Raw genomic sequence first — 22,156 nt, forward strand, 5'->3', positions numbered from 1 at the left:
TGCTGCTCTTGGATCTCTCTCAATATCTGTGACTTTGCTTAGACCTCTATTCCTTCCTTGCAGAGCTTCAGGTGTTGAGTTAAACATGAGCTCTGAATCCAGGTTACTGGAGCATGCATGAACAATTAGGAATAATTTGGTTTGAATATTAATAGGATCTCAGGCTAAATTTGTCAGAAACCCTGGAGGGAACTTAAACCCCCGAAAAATGAGTGCATTCGGGTTGGATGGGATGCAAACGAAGTTAAAAATTTGAACCCAAATCATCCAGTTTCTGGATTTTTGGAGTCTGGATATATGTGACTGAGATACGCCTCAGGACCCTGGGAAATCCTGATGTGCTGACCAATGTTGGAATTGCTCGGGAAGTTTCAACTTCTGATGGGCAATTCTCCTGCTCCTCAGGATCCTTGGCGAATGTCTCTGATGCTGAGTTAGAGTCGGAGACTTTGAACAGTTCCAACGTATTTAGTTGGATAGTTATACAAGAAACGTTAGGTAGATTAAAACCTAGTCTAACATCTGGGTAACTCCACAACTGAAACCCGAATCAGCCCCACATCCCGACCTACTGGCTACACTCCTGACCCGATGAACTCCCGGCTATCTCCGACCTATCCAACTACCCCCTGACCACCCAACTATGCCCAGCCCAATCCGACTATCCCCTAACCAGACTACGTCCGGCCTAATTCGACTACCCCCAACTACCTGACTACCCCCTGACATGACCCGACTACCCTCTGACCACCGACTAACCCCCAGCCCAACTACCCTCCGACCAGAGCCAACTATCCCCCCCCAGCCCTGTGACCTGACCACCATCCATACCCGACTACCTCCAGACCACCTATCTATACCCAGACCTGCTTACCACCTCACCCACCTGCCTCTTCACCCACCTGCCGCCTTACACGTTTCCCAACTCACACACTGCACCAACTTATCACTGCATTCACCCTACCCACCTTACCTCCTCCCACCTCAGCAACCTGCCACCTTACCCACCTAACTCACCCCTAACCACCTCACCCCCTACCCATGCACCCATCTACCCAGCTCACCCACTTACTCCCACCCACCTACCCCACCATAACCACTTACCCACCTACCTTTACCCACCTCACCCATCTTGACCAAGTACCCATCCTAACCATTTATCCACCTCACCCACCATACACACCCTACCCATTTACCTCACTCACCCTATCCACTTACCCACTTACCTCACCATTTTACCCACCCTACCACTCTACCCATTCACTTATTCACCCACTCATCCATTCAGCATTCAGTAACATTCAAACGGGACTTTTAAACTCACCATTTACTGTATTTCTCTGACCATACTCCACTTTGGTAGAGCTCTCCAAAGGAAACTGCTTTCTGCAATTCTGGGAAAGCCGGGCTTAGAAGATCCCAGAAGAAATGAGGATCAGAGTCGAGTTGGGGGAAAGTTTTGAACGGAGCGGCGATCTGATAACAATTGCCGCTCTTCAGAAAATACGGACCCTGAATCCAGGTCCTCAATTCACCTCCAACCTGCCCATTTCCAGCTTTAATGGGAGCAGGATGGGAGGAGCGGAGAGGGAGGAAGGGAAATTGTGCCACCAAACTGCTTCCAGGAGGTGGTTTGTTGATTTCAATTTTATAAAGAGGCTGTGTGCCTCATATTTAACTGCACTTTTAAATTTAACACTGGCCAGCCAAGTTTCTAGGCCTTGGGGCATTATGGACCCAGGACATGAGGGCCTTTCCACTTACCTGTTGAACCCAGTTTACCCATATTCACTCACCCATTTTAATAAGACACTGTCCTCTGACTCTTCCGATCTCCCCTGATTCTTGTAATCACCACGTAAGGCCTCCAATCTCCCCCTGTACCAACTCTTCCTATATCCTCACTGAGGGCATTCCTGTCTCTGCCTCCCTGACATTTCTGATCACCTCATTGAGCCATTTCTGACCATCACCCCCTAAGGTCCTTCTGATCTCCCTCCACCACCCTTCTGATCTTGTTCACAAGGCCTTCGATTTCTCCCTCAACATCCCGTGGCTTCTCATCTTCTCACCACCGCCTCGAGACCTTCAATCCTTCCCTCCCTCCTCTCAGCTCCCCTGCTGTGGCCTAATGCCAAAGGTCTACCTGCCCTATACCACCTGTCCTCTCAATCTGGTTAGCTGCAGCTGGGAAACTGGGCCAAAAAAAAAATCAGCTTGTATTGTTAAATCTGTCAGGGCCTGAGGTAAATTCTTCAGGTTTCCTGATCTCAAAATAGACAGCCCCACTGCTCCCTCTCGCTTCTCGGTTAATATCCAGGCCCTGGACATCCTTTAGTTACTCCTCCTTTTATCTCACTTCTCCTCCCTCTTTCCATATACAGCTGTCAAGTTGGGTGCTGCCCTACTTTTACAACCAGTAGCCATATGTCAGTCCCTAAGGAAACATTTAGGCAGCAGATGGGGGTGAGGCAGTGGCATAGTGGTATTGTCACTGGGCTAGTATTTCAGAGACCTAGGGTAATGCTCTGGGGACCCGGGTTTGAATCCTACCATGGCAGATGGTGAAACTTCAATTTAATAAAAATCTGCAATTAAAGGCTGATGATGACCATGAAACCATTGTCATAAAAACCCATCTAGTTCGCTAATGTTTTTTAGGAGAGGAAATCTGCTGTTCTTACCTGGTCTGGCTACATGTGATTCCAGACCCACAGCAATGTGCTTGACTCTGCCCTCTGAATAAAGGCAATTAGAGATGGGCAAAAACATGGTGGCTTAGCCAACAATGCCGACATCCCATGAACACTTTTTTTTTAAAAGATGCGGAAAAATCTGTACCTCAAATGGGCCTGATTTCTCAGGGAAGAGGGAGGCTGTACAAATGGCAAAGCAGCAAAAATAGTAAATGAAAGAGAGGGGATTGGTTGGTAAATCCTGTACATAGTTTCCATTTTTCCTGCTTTTATTTTTTTCTCACATTATATTTTTAATCTCTAAATCCTCAATTCTTCACTACAAATGTCCTAATAAACTTGCCTCTGATAAAATCCAGCTGCTTACAGTGATCTCCTGCCGATAGGCAAATTTTCCTCTTGTAACCTTTCCACAGCCAAAAACAGATTTATCCTAATAACTCCTGTAAGTGAGCAACTCGTAGCCCAGGAAGAAGATCAGTGTAAAATTGTAGCAGGGGGTTGTAAAGAGGAGTTCCCGTGCAAGCAAACTGAATGCTATTCTTAAGGGTATATCCTCACAAGGTTGCGGAACACTGCAACTGCCACTCATGCTTACTCTCACACCTTGGTGTGACAAACTGATAAACAACAAATGGCATTCAGGGCCCTGCCATTACTAATTTGGCTGGATTGACTCATAGTTTGTTAGTACACACAAAAAATTATATGTTTTTTATGATTTATGACAAGACTTAAATAAACGGGCTTCTGTGATTACAACTGAAGAGACTGTTTTTGCTTAAATGCAGCCAAGAGCTGAAAGAGGTCATATGCAAAGTATGTACATAATGATGTGAGTGTATGACCGCAGCATGAGCTGAAGAAAGTTCACATGCAACATTATGAAAGTACAAATCTCTAAAAAGCATCAAAACAAGACTAATTGTGTTATCCAATGTAAGGAAAAAATATAGGTTGAAGTATCAATTACTAACATAAAACCTTTTTTAAAATTCTTTCATGGGATGTATATGTCGCTGGCAAGGTCAGCATTTGTTGCTCATCCCTAATTGCCCTTGAGAAGGTGGTGGTGAGCAGTCTATCTGGCTTCGACTTTTCTGTTGTGGTTTGGTACAACAGAGTGGCTGGCTAGGCTGTTTCAGAGGAGAGTTAAGAGTCAACCGCATTGCTCTGGGTTTGGAGTCACATATAGGCCATTGCTTGACAATATTAACTCTATGGGGGTAATTTCATGCCCTCTCTCAAACGTGTATGAGGGAAGGGAAGTCATTTAATCAGGTGGGGGCGGGGGGGGCGGGGGGGGGGTGGCGGCATGCGGGCACTCTGCCTCCTTCCAACCTCTGCCAAAATTAAGTCCAAGGCTGGAAGGCTCATGGTCAGACTTTCCACCCACATACTAACTGAGGCCCTTAAATGGGAAATCAATGCCCACTTAAGGACCTCATTCTGCTGCCGCTGGTATTAAACCAATGCCAGGTGGGCCATTCGCCGCGGCAAGCAAACCTGTGCGAGCCTCTTGCGGGCCTGATTGAGGGACCCAGCATCATGAAGGTGGGGGGTAGCTGAATACCAACCCCTGCCTTTGCTGTTGACCCTCACCCCATGATAACACTCCTGCCATAACTTACGCCTGGTCTGGGTCGCTCCTCGATCCTGAGCCTCCGGTGGCTGTCATTCCTGCAGCAACCACCGCCTCCCTAGTGACACTGGTGAGCAAGAGAGCTGCTGGTCTCTGATTGGCCACCAGCTCTCGGAGGGTGAGACTGCATCTGCATCTTGATCCCAGGGAAGGCCAGAGGCACTTAATGCCAGCGGGCCTTCCCGGGGGATGCAACACTGGTCTCTCACTGGCTATCCAGCTGCCAGACCTCTGACACTCCATAAAACCTCCCACGATGAGTGCAGAGTTCATACTTCTGCTTTTAGCATGTCCTAATAGAATATTCAACAGAATACATATTAATAACCTATGACACTAAAGCACAGTGTGGAGGAACTGCTGCATGGTCAGAGGTGCCAATCTTCAGGGGAGATGCTGAACCAAGGTCCCATCTATCGTATAAGGTGGATGTTAAAAATCCCATGTCATGGCTCAAAGAAAAAACAACATTTACCTTTAAACTATCACTAAAATAAATTATCCAATCATTTATCTCCCTGCTGTTTGTGGGACCTGGTTGCATATAAATTAGTTATTATATATCCCTCTATTACAACAAGTGTCATCCCTCAAAAATACTTATTTGCCTGTGAAGTGTTTTGGGATACCCTGAGATCATGACAGTTATTTTACAAATGCAAGGGTTTTTTTTTTACATGATAAAGACAGAAATGAAAAGTTTGCTTCTTAGAAGACCATTGATTGTTCTTAGATATAAGGTTTGAAAATTTTAACTGTCCAAATTAATCAACAGTGAAGAGAAAATGACGTCACCATATAGCAGACAGACAAGTGATAATGTGCCACTAAATACAGTTTAAATAGATGACACTTAATTCCAGAGGGAAAATAGGTGGGGCCTCATACTCAGGAGGTAAAGCACCAGAAAACAGCTGATTCATATTCATGATGTTCCATTCACTGAAATCAATAGCTGGAAAACTAAGAGCAGTGCAGCCAGTATAGTGTCTCAGATGTGTCCCGAAATCTGGACATGTGGTTCTCCATGTGTGCTTGTTGCTGACTCTGAAACTTAAATGTTTACTAGCATGAGAAAAATTAATGAAAAATAAATAAACGTTAAAAAAAATCTTCCTCTGTATTATGGAACAGAAATAAATTTTAGTATTCTCGTGACAAACCTCTTTTTTAAAAAACTCTGGCTCTTTTGTTAAAAATGCAATAGTGCAATAGTTAAATTTGCAAATTTGAAAGAGTTAAATTTGCTGTAATGTAAATCAGAACTGAGATTAATTGTGAAGGAATTTAGGGTAGGTAGTAAATTACTAATGCTAAACCTGAGACTTCATGGAAATTTGTCTGCCAGAGAGACCACAGGAGCATTATTCTCAATGTGCAATTACCCCAGCCATTTTCAACAGGATAATAAGACTGAATCTCTGGAAACTAACCTTAATATCTTTTGGAGATGGAGCACCTATTGCAATACTGGTTAGTATAATCAAAATTTATCTGTAACTTTTCTATAATACATACCATCATCTGCATCAGTCGCTTTAATGGTTAGGATGCTTACTCCAGGGGGAAGGTTTTCCATCGCTACAGTGCTGTAAGTTGAAGGGCTGAAAATGGGAAGATTATCATTCACATCCAGCACATTGAAGTAAACTCTCACTGTGCTGAACTGTCCGCCGCCATCTTCTGCTCGCACAGTCAGAATGTAATGTGGTTGCTTCTCATAATCCAGGGTTCGGGTCAGGTTGAAAACACCAGTCACAGAATTGAGGAAAAACACCCCATCTTCATCATCCTCTTCTACCATGTATGTGATTTCCCCGTTCGTACCAGAATCTGCATCACTGGCCAAGGTGGCTGCCACAATGGAGCCTAACACATTTAAATAAAGAAAGAAAAGTGGTTAAAATCTTTAACAATATTTTTAAAATTGTAGGACGTTGTGATTCTTCATTGAAAGAGATGAAACTTTTTCCCATTTCTAAATATTTTCTTATTTTCTTTTTGTAAAGGGAAGGGATTACTTAACTTCAATGAACAATTTTCATTTCAATAGCATCAGTAACATCTTGTTTCTATCACTACTCTTGTGGCTGGCCTGTTCCCAAACAACTTTCATCTGTGCAATTTATTAACTATTAAAATCAAAATGCCAAAACCCACAAGATTATGGTGTACACTAGTTAAAATAAGCAGTTTATTCCATTTCTATACTGTCAATCATTTGTACAGAAGCACTTTGCATATTACTTTTTTACAAAATTATTTATCACTAACAATTATTGCCGATCCCTAATTGACCTCGAGAAGGTATTCTTGAGCCACCTTCTTGAACAGTTACAGTCCGCATGGTGAAGGTGCCCCCACAAAGCTGTTAGGGAGGGAGTTCCTGGACTTTGGCCCAACAATGATAAAGGAACAACAATATATTTCCAAGTCAAAGATGGTGTGTGACTTGGAAGTGATGGTGTTGCTATGTGCCTTCTGCCTTTGTCATTCCGTGTGGTACAAATTGCAAGCCTTTGTGAGTTGCTGCAGTGTACCTTGTAGATGGTACACATTGCAGCTAGGGTGTATCAGTGGTGGAGGGAGTATATGTTTAAGGTGATGAATGAGGTGTCATTAAAACAACTGCTTTGTCCTGGGTGGGGTTGACCTCTTGAGTTTTATTGGAGTTGCACTCATCCAGGCAAGTTGAGGGTATTCATTGCATTCCTGACTTGTGTCGATAGATAGTGATAAGTCTTTGGAAAGTCAGCAGGTGAGTTGCACACCTCAGAATATCCAGGTTTTGACCTGCTCTTGTAGCTACAGTAATTATTTGACTGATCCAGTGAATGATGACTGCCGCCCCCCTGCCCCCAATCCTGTGCCCTCCCTACTGCCCCCCCTACCCCAGGATATTGATCGTAGGTATTCAAAATTGGTAATGTTGTTTAATATCATGGGGAGGTGGTTAAACTCACTCCTACTGGACAGTAAAATTAAAGCAAAATACTGAATTCTGCAACTGATATAAGATCAGAAAATGCTGCAAAACTCAGCAGGTCTGGCAGCATCTGTGGAGAGAAAAACAGAGTTAACGTTTTGAGTCCAATATGATTCTTCTTTGGAAAAGTCCGTTCTGAAGAAGTCATATTGGACTGGAAACATTGGGGATAATTTTCCCCATATTGGGCAGGGAGTGCGGGTGCGAGTGCTGGTGGGCGTGGTCCTGATCGCCATTGACGATTGGGGCCGCGCTGCCATTTTGCGTGGGTGGGCCAATTAAAGCCCACCCAGCGTGTTTGGTGACAGCGGGAGTGGGCAGGCGCAGGCGGAACGGCAATTGCCGCCAGGTTCACTGGTGACCTGACGGCCTGTTTAAAGGCCAAGCTGTAGCTGCACCAAGGCTGCTGTACATGGCCTGAGGTTGGGGGCAAAGTAAATCTGAAACAGCCATGCAGGAGGGGAGGGCGGGTGGCCAGTGTGCGCCCAGGTTCTCCGATGAGTGCCTTGCTGCCCTTCTCGAGGAGGTGGCAGCACGACGGGATGTGCTTGTCCCCGGGAACAGGAGGAGGAGGCCACCCCGCTTGACCAAGCGAGCATGGGAGGAGGTTGCAGAGGGCATGAGCTCCCACAATGTGGTGCTCATGGACCCAGTGCTACAAGCTTCAATGACCTGCTGCGCACAGGAAAGGTGAGTAGCATGTTGGCATCATTCACTGCACCCATCATGTAACCTTCTCCCCCGCTGGCACCCCACCCATGTCTGAATGGACTGAGTGCAATGAGTCATTGACAGCATGTGTCCTTAGCTGGGCGGCCCACCAGGTATTGCCTATGCATTCATCAGCATGAGAGGGCTGTGGTGAGATGGGTTCTGCACCTACAGCATGTGGTGCAGTGACACCCACATGACCATGGTGGGTTCAACCTGGAGAAGCCACACCCATGTGAACTGGTCGAACTCCACGACATGTCGAGGTCAGGGTGATGACATGGTGTGAGGGGATCTTCAAGGTGCTGTGGCACAGATGGATGTGCTGCCCTCAGCGCTCCACGACATTGTGCCTCCTTGCAACGGCTGCTACAACTGTGTGTTCCCAGCTGTGATGAAGGCAGCATGTGGGGTAGGGTTGGGGGGGAGGGGTGTGTGTGCGTTTGTATGTGTGGGGGAGGTGTGTGTGTGTGTGTGTGTGTGTGTAGGAAGGACACACCAGACATATAGTGTGAGTACCAGCCATCAGCAGGGGAAGGATGCACTGCAGACCTGCAATGGCCAACTGGGCTTGGAGTGGGCTGGTTGCGAGGAGATTGATGATACAAGTATTACTTATCAATGCAATTTTTTCATTTGCAGGAGAAGAATTCACATAACAGCGCCCAGCGGCTGAGGACTGGCAGTGGGCCAGGCCAGATTTTGATGCTCAGCCGCTATGGGCAGGAGGCACTGGACCTGGAGAGGCAGCACATGCCCAGGTCCACTGGAGCTGGAGAGGCTGGGGTTCTACGGGCAGGTATGGCCAGCACTCACATCACCAGTCATCTCCCAACATTCATGCCATCGCTGATTGTTGAGTGAGTGACGTTACCAACATGGCTTGCCCAGTGCGTGTGGAATGATGAGCGCTTGATGAGCCGGGGGACAGGCATGTACATTGACATTGTCCACACGCTAACTGATCGAATTTCCTTACTCTTCCCTTCAGCATCATTAGCACGGCCGGGAGCAGGAGCAGCTGGGGACCACTCTGACAAATGAGGTGGGGGGAAGTTTCACCATTAGAAGTGTCACACCATCTCTGCCAGGGGAACCAGCACAGATACTGGTACCTCGGTGGGCATCATATCTGCGGCTAGTGTCCCAGGTCACAGCAGTGAGGACACTTCACAGTCGCTGGAGCAGCTGGCGGAGATAGAGAGTACTGATGGCACCTGCAGTCGGAGGACTGAAGGGGCCCAGGCACATGCTCAGTCCGTGGCAGGTGATGAGCCTCTGGAGTCGTGGGGAATACAGCCAACTGCTGACATGCGGCTGGGTGTTCAGGAACGTCTGGTGGAGATACATAAGGCTCTGCTTGGCTTGGTGTCAGCGGTGGAGGAGTCTACGTGGGCCGTGGTCGATGCATTGAGCATCATGGCTGAACGCCAAGCTCCCTCCATGGGGAGATTGGCGACTCTCATGGAGAGGCAGCTCCAGGGACAGGATCAGGGGTTCCTGGGGTTGTGCTCAGACCTCCAATCCCTCACAGCGGCATTGACCTCAGGTGGTCAGTGTCCATGTGGGCGGTGGTTTGGCCACCAGGTACCCCACCTCAGTGCCCATTCATCAACGGTGAGCAGGGAGGACCAAATGGACCTCACGTCGGCAGAGCAGTTGCCTGTCATCTCTGCTGGCACCTCTGAGGGCACTCCAGATGAGGGCAGCAGCTCCTCCACCCCTCTGCCAGTGACCATGGCACCTAATGAGGCTGCAATAACTGGGGACATGCCAGCTGCGGAGCTGGTAGCTCCCTCCCAGGCAAGTCCATCACAGGCTCGACGGGCCAGAGGACGTCCGCCAAGGTCATCAAGGCCAACGGGACATCAGAGAGAGCAGGCTGTCTCAGATGCCACTGCCAGCAATGGGGCACCAGAAAGGCATAGCACCCACAAACGAAAGATGAAGGCACCTTAGGCACACCCCGGGTTCATCACTGGTGCTTTTCTGTTGCCCCCGCCCATGTCAAGAGTTGATTAGAACTTTGTGTGAAATCCAACGCATTTTTATTTCTGTAATTTGACAAGACTTTGGTAACAATATTGAATTAATGTTGTCTCAAATGGCTGTGGGTTCCTCTTTATTTGGAATGGTGCATGGATTCCTGAGAGTTGATGAATGATTTGTGTGTCTTTTAGATTTATTCACTGTGCCCATCGCCAATCCTCCTATCCAGACAGATGAGGTCTTCACGATGGAGGATACCTGCCAGGCTTGTGTTGCACATCCATATGTGCTGTGCTAACTAAAGGTTCCTTGGATTAGAGAGTTTTGGATACTCCTGCCTCCCTGGAGCCTGCCTAGGTCAGCCTATGGCCCCTCATCATTTCCCTGTGCGTGCTCATCCTCGGACTCACTGCTGGACTCATCATGCTCAGCTCTAGCCACTCTGTCTACATCTTCTTCCTCCACAGCATCCCCTCCTTGCAGAGCTAGATTGTGGAGAGTGCAGCATGCAACCACTACCAGCAACACTCGATCTGGGGGGTACTGGAGTGCGCCCCCGGAACGGTCCAGGCATCGGAAGAGTATTTTGAGAAGACCGGTGGCTCTCTCCACCACAGCCTTTGTGTTGGCGTGACTTCTATTGTACTGCTCATCAGCTTCTGTTCTTGGATGGCGGAGAGGCGTCATGAGCCATCTTCTGAGGGTATAGCCCTTATCTCCCAGCAGCCATCCATCAAGCCAGGCTGGGGCACTGAAGAGCCCCGGCACCTGGGAGTGCCTGGGGATGTAGGCGTCATGGGAGCTGCCTGGGTACCTTGAGCATTCTTGCAAGATCTGCATCCTGTGGTCACACACTATCTGCACGTTCATGAAGTGGAAGCCCTTCCTGTTGACGAAGGCACCGGGCTCACCTGCTGGCGCCTTGATGGCCACATGTGTGAAGTCTATTGCACCCTGGACACAGGGGAAGCCAGCAATGGCCACAAAGCCTCTGGCTTGCTCTGTCTGGCTGGCCTTATCCCAGTGGTAGTGGATGAAGGTCAATGCACGCCTGAACAGAGCATTTGTCACCTGCTTGACACAAGTGTAGACAGCCGATTGGGAGACACCGCAGAGATCACCTACTGAACCTTGGAAAGAGCCAGAGGTATAGAAGTTGAGGGCAGCTGTGACTTTTAGACAGACTGGCATGGGGTGTCCACCCACACAGTTAGCTGATATCTCTGGACCAATCATCTGACAAATAGTGTTGACTGTCTCCCTGGACAGATGGAGCCTCCATCAGCACTGCACCTCAGACATATTGAGGTAGCTGCTTCCCTGCCTGTATACCCTGGCAGCAGGATAGTGGCGTCTTCTGTGGCCCCTTGTGCCTTGGATTACCTCTTGGCCCTGCACCCATTGTGCCTGTTTCTGTGCCTGTCCTCCTAAAGGTGGCTCCCCTGGAGGCTGAATGTGCACCCCTGGACTCCTCCCCTTTCTAGCCCTCCCTTCCTCCTCAGATGAGGTGCGTCCAATGGAGAGATCACCCCCCATTCCCAGGCTCAGGGAGGCTTCCTGAAACCTACAGGCCACAAAACAAATCATCACTGCAAAGTGCTGACCTGAAGGTAATGAGTGCAGTCCAGGTAGCTGTTATGCGTTTGAGACTTCTCCACTTCACACACGCAACTTTCAATAACTTCTGAGCACTAACTGTTAAATGCCTGGATTCGCAAAAACAATGATCCCTCTTTCCCACCGTTGGATGAGGATCATTAAAGTTTCGGATAGCCACCTGCCGTTACGCCCGTGCAACGAGCCAAATATCGCATGGCCGCTTTAAAGTCCACAACAATTGGAGCCATAACTACCTTAGTTGGCCTGGTAATGACTGGCTGCCGCGCAATGAACATCGTTGCGCGTCCGCCCAGCGAAACACCGCGATGGCACGTGGTGATGTCTGGGCGTGCATCCGACATCACCGTGCGTTATTTTATGCGTCAGTGTGCAGGTCCCACCCCCTGCACGCCGACGGAAAAATTCTGCCCATTAACTCTGTTTCTCTCTTCACAGATGCTATCAGACCTGCTGAGTTTCTCCAGTATTTTCTTTTTTTTATCTCTCTTATTGGAGATGGTCATCACCTGGCATTTGTGTGACATGAACGTTATCTATCAACCCAAGCTTGAATGTTGTCCAGGTCATGCTGCATGAGAGCATGGACTGCTTCATTATCTGAAAACTTGCAAATAAAACTAAACATTGTGTAATGATCAGCTAACATCTCCACTTCTAACCTTATGATGAAGGGAAGGTCATTGACGAAGCAGTTGGGCCAAGGACACTGCCCTGAGGAACTCCTGCAGTGATGTCCTGGGGCCAGGATTACTGGTCTCCAACAATTACAACCATCTTAATTTATGCTAGATGTGACTCCACTGGTGGAAAGTTTGCTCTCTGGTTCCCAATGACTTTAAATTTACTAGGGCTCTTTGATGCCATGTTTGATGAAATGCTGCCTTGTTATGAAGTGCAGTCTCTCTCACCTCCCCTCTGGAATTCAGCTCTTTTGTTCATGTTTGGATTAAGAGTGTAATGTGGACATGACATGACTGGTCCTGGCAGAACCCAAATTGAGTATGGGTAGCAGGTTATTGGTGAGTAATGGCTACTCGAAAGCACTGTTAATGATACCTTCCATCACTTGGCTGATGACTGAAAGCAGATTGATGGGGTCGTCAAAAACAAAAACAGAATTACCTGGAAAAACTCAGCAGGTCTGGCAGCATCGGCTGAGAAGAAAAGAGTTGACGTTTTGAGTCCTCATGACCCTTAGTCAGAACTTTGACAGTTCTATCGAAGGGTCATGAGGACTCGAAACGTTAACTCTTTTCTTCTCCGCCGATGCTGCCAGACCTGCTGAGTTTTTCCAGGTAATTCTGTTTTTGTTTTGGATTTCCAGCATCCGCAGTTTTTTTGTTTTTATATTGATGGGATCGTCACTGGCTGGATTGGATTTGTCCTCCATCTTTTTGGACACGATATCCCTTGGTAACATACGACTTTGCCAAACAAACGGCAGCTGTATTGCAGCTCTACTGGAATAGGTTGGCTAGAGGTGTGGCTGGTTCTGGAGAACAGGGTCGGAATCGTCCGAGATTTGCCAGAAATGCAGTAGCTGATGGGAAAAACGACGTTTTACCTCTCCGTCATGGTGACGGCTTTTCACACCGTGACATCCCATACCCACCACATTAATTATTCATTCCCAGGATACATGCCGTTTCCATGGTGGGCGAGTTCTCATTCGTCTGCCAGGCCATCACCTCACTGCTTCATCACACCACTACAGCCTCGCTCAGTGCTTCCAGCCCAGGGCTGCAGCAAAGAAGACATGGCCCTGAAAGGCAAGAATACTGCAGCCCTCTAGAGCCTTTTGGACACTGTGGAGGCCGCTGTGATGTCCTCTACCCCCACTCTGGCTGGAGAAGGGGCAGCAACATTATTACTCTGGCTTGGTAGGCAGTGGTAGCAGTGAACAGTGCTAAAATTGCACAGAAGAAGTTGGACATCCAATGCAGATCCAGGATGAATGATTCCATCCGTGCTGTCAGGGTAAGGCAACCAGCTCATCACCTTAAACTCACACACACAAGCCCATCACACATTCACTGGCATCTCACTCACTGCCAGCTCAAGGGACATCACCACCCACTCTCACACAGAAATCCTCACATTTGGCCTCATGTCCTCTGCAGACTGCCTCCTCAGGCCTCATCATCGAGGCCACTTGCACAGATCAACATGTGCCCACAATAACACCATGGGATACCCTCCTTCCATAGTACAGCCCTCATCCTGCAGCCTCTTCCTTTGCCTGAAGCCACTTCTCCCCCTTCCCCAAGCAACCTCTAGCCCTGCAGCCATTGAAAAGCCACCCAAATACGGCTGATCTCGTAGGTAGAGACATATCCATGAGCCTCCCTAAAAGTGATGTGGTGCTGTCTGTGAAGCCTGGTGCTGATGACTGTGAGTGCTGACCGAAGTAAGGTAGGCAAACAAATCTTGAAGTCCCGAGCGAGGTGCAACCCGCCAGGTGCACGCCTTAGTTATTCTGTTGTGAAACGCATAAGCATGTTTTCCTGCCGATGTGGGCAGATCATCCAGCAGGGTAGGGGATGAGTCCAGTGGGCTGGCCTTACAATAATATGCTGATGTATTATAATGAAGTTCCTGATGCCTGCTGGCGGGGAATGTGACCCGCTATCGACAGGCTACGCGGACAATCACAAACTGGTTTCGCAACATCGTGAAACAATTTTTGGCCTTCTCGCCATATTCTCGCCATCAAACACGCCCGATGCCAGTGGGCACGGAAAATCACAGCCCAAGTCTTCAGCACTGCAACTAGAATGCTATTGGGGCCTATCATCATTGGCATATCCAGGGTGCTTAATTATTTCTTGCTATAAGAACATAAGAAATAGGAGCAGGTGTAGGGAATTTTGTCTTTCAAGCTTGCTCTGCCATTTACTATTAACATGGCTAATCTTCTACCTCAATTCCATTTTCCTGCATTATGCCCATATCCCGTAATTATATTAGAACACAGAAGTCTATTGATCTTTGTTTTAAATATTCAATGACTGAGTATCTACGCCTCTGGGGTAGAGAATTCCAAAGATCCACAAACCAAAGAAATTACTCCTCATCCCATTCTTAAATGGCAAACCCCTTATTCTGAGACTATGCTCCCTAGTTTTAGACTCCCTAGCCAGGGGAAACATCCTCTCAGCATCTACCCTATTGAACCCCTTAAGATTTTCATATGTTTCAGTTGGATCCCTCTAATTCTTATAAATTTCAGAAAATAACATGTGGAGTCACACATTGAATCCTCCTACCAAGGGTACATTCTGTGCAGTTGCTGCCCCCAAGTGCTTATTCCAATCAGTGTTCAACATGGAGGATTCATCAGCTGAGGGAGGGCAGTAGGTGATAATCAGCAAAAGGTTTGCTTGCCCATATTGACCTGATGCCATGAGACTTCATGGAATCAATGTTGAGGATTATATACCACTGTACTGCCAACTCTTGTAGGTCTGTCTTACTGGTAGGACAGAACAGGGCTAGGGATTGAGATGGAGGATTCGGGGACATATGTCTGTAATGGATTCTGGGACCTTAGCCAAGCTGTTGCTCAACAGGTCTGTGGGACAGCTCTCCCAATTTTGGCACAAGTCCTCAGATGTTAGTGAGGAGGGTTTTGCAGGATTGACTGGGCTGGGTGTGTCTTTGTTGTATCTGATTTGGCATGTGCTTAATAAGCACCTTCTGCTTTTCCAAAAGATCTACTCAATAATTTTGTAGAAATTTCAATTCAGTAGCAATCAGTTACTAAAATATATAATATATAAATACAGTGGACTGATCGGCAAGCTGTTTAGGACTATGTTATAAACTTATAAATATTCAGTTTGCCAGTGACAGCTTAGCACAGTAAACAGCCCAGTAATTGAGCAGGTGATATAAAAGCCTTAAAGTGTTCGTATTCTTTTTTAATAATTAACCTTTCAAATGTTTTGGTCATGCTGTCTTTTCCACTTTGGCCATGCAATGTTACTACCTTTGCAAATCCCTCAAAAAAAAGTGAAACTAGTGCTAAGTAGCACTGTTTCTCTCATGGGAGAGGAGGTAAATAAATGGAGAGCTGGCTGCGAATTTCATTCGAGCTGCTCTGCTCTGTCAATTGTTACTTCCCTGGGAATGCAACAGAAGCATCAGGGTAAATTTAACTTCACCACCACTCCTCCTGCCATCCCACAATCCCTTACTCCTGGATAGGCAGGAGAGGATACGGCTTAAACCCAACCATAGGCAGCCACAAACACACCGACTTAACCACAACATGTTTTGGATCAAAAAAATACTGCATTCTGCAGGGGCGGGTAAATGATTATAATATTTGAATGAGGCTTAGCTCCTCAGCTCTTGGGATCCAATGGCATTCTATCATCCAAACCTGCTGCAACAATCCCTGTGATCGGTCAACCCCTCCTCATGATCTCTCTCCCAAAATCTCTTCCCTCCGATCGCTCTCTGGAAACTCTCCCCCCTTCCCAAGATCTCTCCCTCTCCACGATCTCTCTGGCGTGCCATGAGTCCCCTCAGAAATCCCTGATCTTCACAAATTTCTGAGGCCTATCCCCAGTGGTCCACAATTGTGGTCTTGTACTCAAGTTTTCTCGCCTGGCAGCTGGCCAGCCTGCAATGTAGCTGACAGCCAGGTGGCAAAAGGAGTAAAAAAAAACTAATGATATCCTGCTGTTAAATTTGGCAAGACATCTATGTTCCCAACATATCTAGGTTTCCTAGCCGAATACACATGCCTCCGTTCCCTCCCCATAAATACTGGGGCATTTGTTTACAGTCGCCTCCGGCAAAGTTATGTGGTGGAGTGGGAACAGCTTTTGGGATGCAATGGAATTCTATCATGTAAACCTGCTGTAACAATCTTTCCCCCCCGTCTGTGATCGATCGACCCCTCCCTGTGATGTCTCTCCCAAAATCTCCCGTGAGAACACCTCCGAGGACAATCCAGGCCCGTGACTCCTCTTCGAAGAATGCAAAAATTGAAACATTTTGCTCATTATTTATGGAAGGCATTATTTCAAAACACTCCTATGTATTTATTTATCAAGATATATTTATACAGGATATTCTAGTTAAGCCTCAGAGCTTGTTTACTATGCATTTCTGCTCAAGGGCAGCTGGCAGTGCAATCCAGGCCAGAAACAGAGAAGATACAGCACAGATCAGCTTGGGATAGTTTATAACATATGGAATCCCTTAGCACTTGGCCTCTTGTTTTGCAGACAAGTAACTAACAATTACATATTAACAATGGAACTTGACCCCAGTTGACTGGAGTCATGTTCAGCATGATGCCAGTACATTACCGACTTAGGCCCAGAATATACATGTAACCAGGAAACATGGATTGGATTAATGCCAAAAGCAACGGGTTCGATCGTCATCTGGCTGAGGTAGACTCCTTGCTTTACCCGTAGTAAAATAAAATCACTGCACTTTGCCATGCGTGGCGAATAATCACCAAGGAACTGCCTTCAGAGAATTGAAGTAGATTAAAGAGTGAACAGAATCATAGGGACAGCCCCTAAATTAGCTGTCCTGACAAGGTGGATGTAAGTTTGCTATTATTCCATTAATATTATTTATTAATATTTAGTATTAATATCTTGAGGTTTGCTTTAGTTTCTGGTCTTACCTGGTGCAGCATCCTCTGGTATATCAAACGAATACACATCCCTGTAGAACTTGGGTGTGTGATCATTAATGTCACTGACGGTGATGTTGATTCTCATATCTGAGGATTGCAGCCCATCATCGGCACGGACCAGTAAGGAATATTTGGAGCGGCGCTCTCGGTCCAAACGTTTAGTGGCCAGAAGATCTCCGGATTCTGGATCTATACGGAAACTGTTGTCCGCCCCGCTAATAATTGTGTATGTCACAAGAGCATTTGGACCCTAAGTTAAGGAAAATAGAGTCACGTGAATTTCAAATTCAGCAATAATAAAATTCTCTGATCTTCATGCATCATGCCAACATCGTCAATGAGGCATAGCTGAAGCATTTTAAATATCAAGTTTGCCTTTCATATTTAGAAATGAAGTTTATTGATGTATTTTCATATCAGATACAGAATATTTCAGATACTAACTGCAACTTATTCCTGAGATTGCAGTAATGATGCCCTGATTGTTAGTTCCTCCTTTTGAATGTGTTCTTTTGGCCAGGATATGGAATGTACCAAACAATAAAGTCAGGATTTTCCTCATTTATACAGCTCAGGTGCAGGCAGTATAATGGTAGCAAAATCAAGGAAAATCTGGGAGGAGGACTATCCCTAAATTTTGGCCTTAAACTAGATTTTCCTCCCATGCCACAGGATGGCAGGGTGTTAGCTGTCCATTCACTGCCCACCACATGTAGATGACAGCAGGAAGAACAGGCACCAGCAGGAAGGCAGGGCACAGCAATCTACCAAATTGCTTTTTCATTTTCTGTTAAAATTGCTGATCCCAAAGTTAGTCACAAAAGTCTAGCAGTAGTTCTTGCTGCAGAATTGAAAGGCCTACTGATTCTGCTTCTGAAGGAAGAGATTGCAAGTAATGGGCACCGTTCACTCTCCTCTGGCCAAAATAATTTCTTTTTTTAGGTTTCTGCCTAGTCCAAACCTCCCAAAAAATTCTACTGTCACCTCTTCAATCTCTTCTATGCCCTTTAAACTTGTTCCCTCCTCACCTGATGCTGCTGCCAGTGCAGCACACTCACAACTTCATCCTCAGTAATGGCTGGCTCCCTTCTTGGTGGTGGGATGCTGCTGCGTGCTCACCCTAAATTGGTAATAAACCTTAAATCAGCCAAATAGGCCATTGCAATGACGGGAGGTGGCAGAAGTCCCATCCCAATCATTCGCTGGCCAGAGGAAGAAGTTTCAGACCTCACTGTCCAAGCTGACATTTGTTGCTGCTGGTACAAAATCTGATCAAAAGCAACAAGATCCATGCACAGCATCGGAACAGGTTTCAGTGATAGAATAATTTCCAGTCTGCAATCTGAATTAGAAATGAGTCAATGTCATTGTAGTGGTTTGTACCATTGGATTAAATTATTGCCTTTTAATTGTTCCCAAGTAAATAAACTACTAAAAACCCTTCACTAAATTACTGTCTTGTGATCATGGCTGCTTATATATCCAGCTATACAATAAAATGAAGTGGGGACTACGGTAAAGAGAAGCCCTTGTTATGAAAATTGGATATCATAAGTTTTTGTGCACGTACATGTACTTTTGTTTGACGAGATAAAATAGTTGAAAAACCTGAAACATATCAGCAGGGCAAAGGAAAAACAAAACGTAAAGAAGAGTTTCACTGAGGTGGCTGAAGCAGTGCAGAAGCGGAAATATGTAATCTTGGTGATGAATTGACATGGGGTTTGAAGCTCATTCTTAGTCCAAACAAAGCAATAAAATGTTAGAGGGATTGGTGCAGTCTGAGCATATATTGAGGCCAGGACATGGAATCAGTGACAAAGTAGAAGAGTTTATGGCAGGGGTGAAAATGATAACTTCATCCTTCCTGATAAATTGGAGGAAACTGTGACATAATAACCAAGTTTCATTTCACCATTGGGAATCCGACCTTTTGCTTCTCACTCAGTTAGTAAACAGCAGCAAACCAGAAACAATTGGTTAAAGGTAGTGTGCAGCCAGCGCAGTAGTCTTCATGATGGATTTGGATGAGTCGGAGTTGCTTTTCTTGTGGGGAGCTTTGTTGAACTAGGGGAGAGGAGCCATTGATGATTGAGATCAGGTGCCAATTGTGCAAGGAGAAGGGGGCATGGCTGACCGAAGGAGGGAGGGAGGTGGCAACCCTATGAAGGCTAGTGGGGGACAGAAGGAGGAAGCTGGACTGCACAGGGAAGGTCAATATCTACAGGTGGGAGGTCAAGCTTAATTATGGGGGTATGAAGGGTTAAGGGAAGGTCAATGGTGAGGTCTTGAGGGTTGAGGGTAACAGAGGGAAGACCAAGGATGATAGAGGGAGGGTCGAGGATGATAAATGGCAGGTCAAGGGTAACGGGGGGGGGTCAGTTCCATTGTGCTGGGGGGATGACCAATGGTGACAGGGGGAAGCTCTAGGGTGAATGATAATTAGCTAAGGGTGATGGGGAGTGGGTCTAGCGTAATCAAAGGCTGGGCAAGGGTGATGGAGTGACGCGCCAGACAGGCTGGTGACGCCCTCAATGTATGAAGATTCTAGCCAGAAAGAGGCCCCTGCAAGATCTCATGATCCCCTCACAAAATGTCACTGTGTAAATTCCAGTAGATCCAAGAGTTACAAACAGCCAGACTGATGCTGCTAAGGAGTAGTTGCCTATCTGGGAGCCGTTCAAATATGGCACCTGGACCTCTGACCCCACTTCATGATTGGCCAGAGCCCTTGTCTCTGCATATCTATTTGGCTGCTGCATGATTGTGCATGGCCAGCTGCTTGACTTCCCCGGCCTCTGGCACAAAAAGATTCTTCCCCTTAAGCACAGGAAGGCCACAGGAGATGGCAAAGTTGATAGATGACCATGGGTATAGATGCAAGGCTCCAGATCAAGACTGAAACTGAATGAGAAGAGGAGATCGACAAGTTGGATGAGAGGTGTACATTGAAGAGACCAAGATGCTCAGTGCAGAAGCTAAGTGGCCAAAAGACAGAGGGCATACCAGTGAGAAAGCTGGTGTAGCAGGTGCCCAAGAATTTTGAATGCCATAAAGGAAGTATGGAGCAGGGGAACATATCAGCCATGGCTCACTGGTAGCACCCTCACCCTGGGCGAGAAGATTGCGGTTTCAAGACCCACTCGAGGGCCAGAATATTTTACTCATTGGATGGGCGTGCGCTCGACCCGAACGAGAGTAAAATGACGCGCGATGACGTCGGGTGAGTGTCCCGATGTCATCACGCACTCACGCAATATTTCAGTCAGCAGGCACGCATGAGAGTCAACGGCACGTCCGCCGACAATTAAAAGGCCTATTAAGGCTATTAAGGTAATAATTAAGTTACAGTTGGTGGGCAAGCGAAAATGCCAAGCGGTCTGCAGCACGCGTTTCATGCTGGGTGGGCCTTAATTGACCTGCCAGTGTGAAATCTGGGTGGCGGTTGGCTTCCCGACTGCTTCCGCTCGCCCTCGCGGAGCCCACCCGACGAGTGCAAAATCCTGGCCTGGAGTGCAAATTTTAGGTTGTCACTCCAAAGCAGTACTGAGGAAGTGCTGCACTGTCAGAGGTGCCATCTATTGGATCAGGCATTAAACTGTGGCACAGCTGGCCTCTCAGGTAGATGTAAAAGCTCCCTTGGCACTATTTTGAAAAAGAACAAGAAGGTTCTCTCCGGAGTTCCCTCACCCAACGCAGATTATCTGGTCAGATCTCATTGCTATTTGTGAGAATTTGCTGTGTATAAATTGGTTGCTACATTTCCTACACTACAACTCTGATTTAGAGTGAAACACTGCCATTTTGGGAGGTCTTGAGGTCATGAAAGGTACTCTATATAAGTAAAATTTTCTTTCTTTTTTTTCTCTCTTTGAAAGAAGAATAAAGAGTGGAGGCCAAGATGTGATTTGGTTTCATCACCACATAGCATTCATAACTTCAGCATGGAATCATTTCCTTTTTCCTTTCTACTTTCTGTCGAACCTTTGAAGTAGGACATGCGAAGTCTGCTGGACATTCTTAAAGTATTTAATAGATATGCTGGGAAGTAAGGTGTGACCTCTTTTAAGTCCAAAACTGGGCAGAGGGCAGAGTTGAGGAGGGTCAGGATCCTGTTTTCAGGGAAAATCACTTTTGTATATTAGTCCTATAACAAATCAAGTGTTCTGTGGTATCAATATTCAGCTGGTGTAGAGTACATTTATTTCAGCGTCACCTCTTACTTTGTTTGCAGGATTTCTTAGATTCAATCTGTTTGCCAGCTTTTTGTTCAAATGCTGCAGGATTTAGATGCAGTGTCATTAGCTTATGGGTCTGGCAGTCTTTCTCCCGGCTGGCGAAACTGAACTTCATTTTGACATACAACCACAGGAGCAGCTTGAACCGTCCATTGATGATTTTGTACTCTAAACCTCACAAAACAAACTAAAAGAAATCCTCCGAAAAGAGGACAAAGAGCAAGGATCCAGAAACTTAGATCCATCCTGTTTATACAGAAAATGCAAAAAAAGAAGCCTGTTTGAGAAAAAAGCCTGTCCAACTGAAAAACAGGAAAGCGCCAAATCTAGTTGGAGTGGTGAATGCAGTAGATGTGGTGTGATACTGATGAAAGCAAAACAAAACCTGAAACTTCACAGTATCACATGAGTTGAACCACTGTATTAGGATTGTCTTTAAAAGAAAAACAATAGGTTCTGTATGGCAACATGCAGTAAATTTACCTACCGAGTCATACTTAAAAAGCGACCTTCACTGCGATAAAGTTTTATTTCTAACCAATAACATGTGCAGTTGAACATTTTCATGTCAGCTGTAATTCCTCTTGTATACTTTAACAGTATTTTCACCCA

General features: G+C 46.4%; 1 protein-coding gene across 1 annotated transcript in view; it reads right to left on the minus strand.

Moving 5' to 3' along the window:
- LOC121292460 (protocadherin Fat 4) overlaps positions 1–22,156 on the minus strand; it is a 410,751-nt gene that overhangs the window by 184,712 nt on the left and 203,883 nt on the right. The window contains exons 4-5 of the mRNA XM_041214468.1: positions 17,295–17,556; positions 5,857–6,207 (exon numbers count right to left, since the gene is read on the minus strand). Of these exons, the coding sequence (XP_041070402.1) occupies positions 5,857–6,207; positions 17,295–17,556 (613 nt within the window). The remainder of the gene's footprint in view (positions 1–5,856; positions 6,208–17,294; positions 17,557–22,156) is intronic.

This window comes from Carcharodon carcharias, chromosome 1 (assembly GCF_017639515.1).
Source record: "Carcharodon carcharias isolate sCarCar2 chromosome 1, sCarCar2.pri, whole genome shotgun sequence".
Taxonomy (NCBI): domain Eukaryota; kingdom Metazoa; phylum Chordata; class Chondrichthyes; order Lamniformes; family Lamnidae; genus Carcharodon; species Carcharodon carcharias.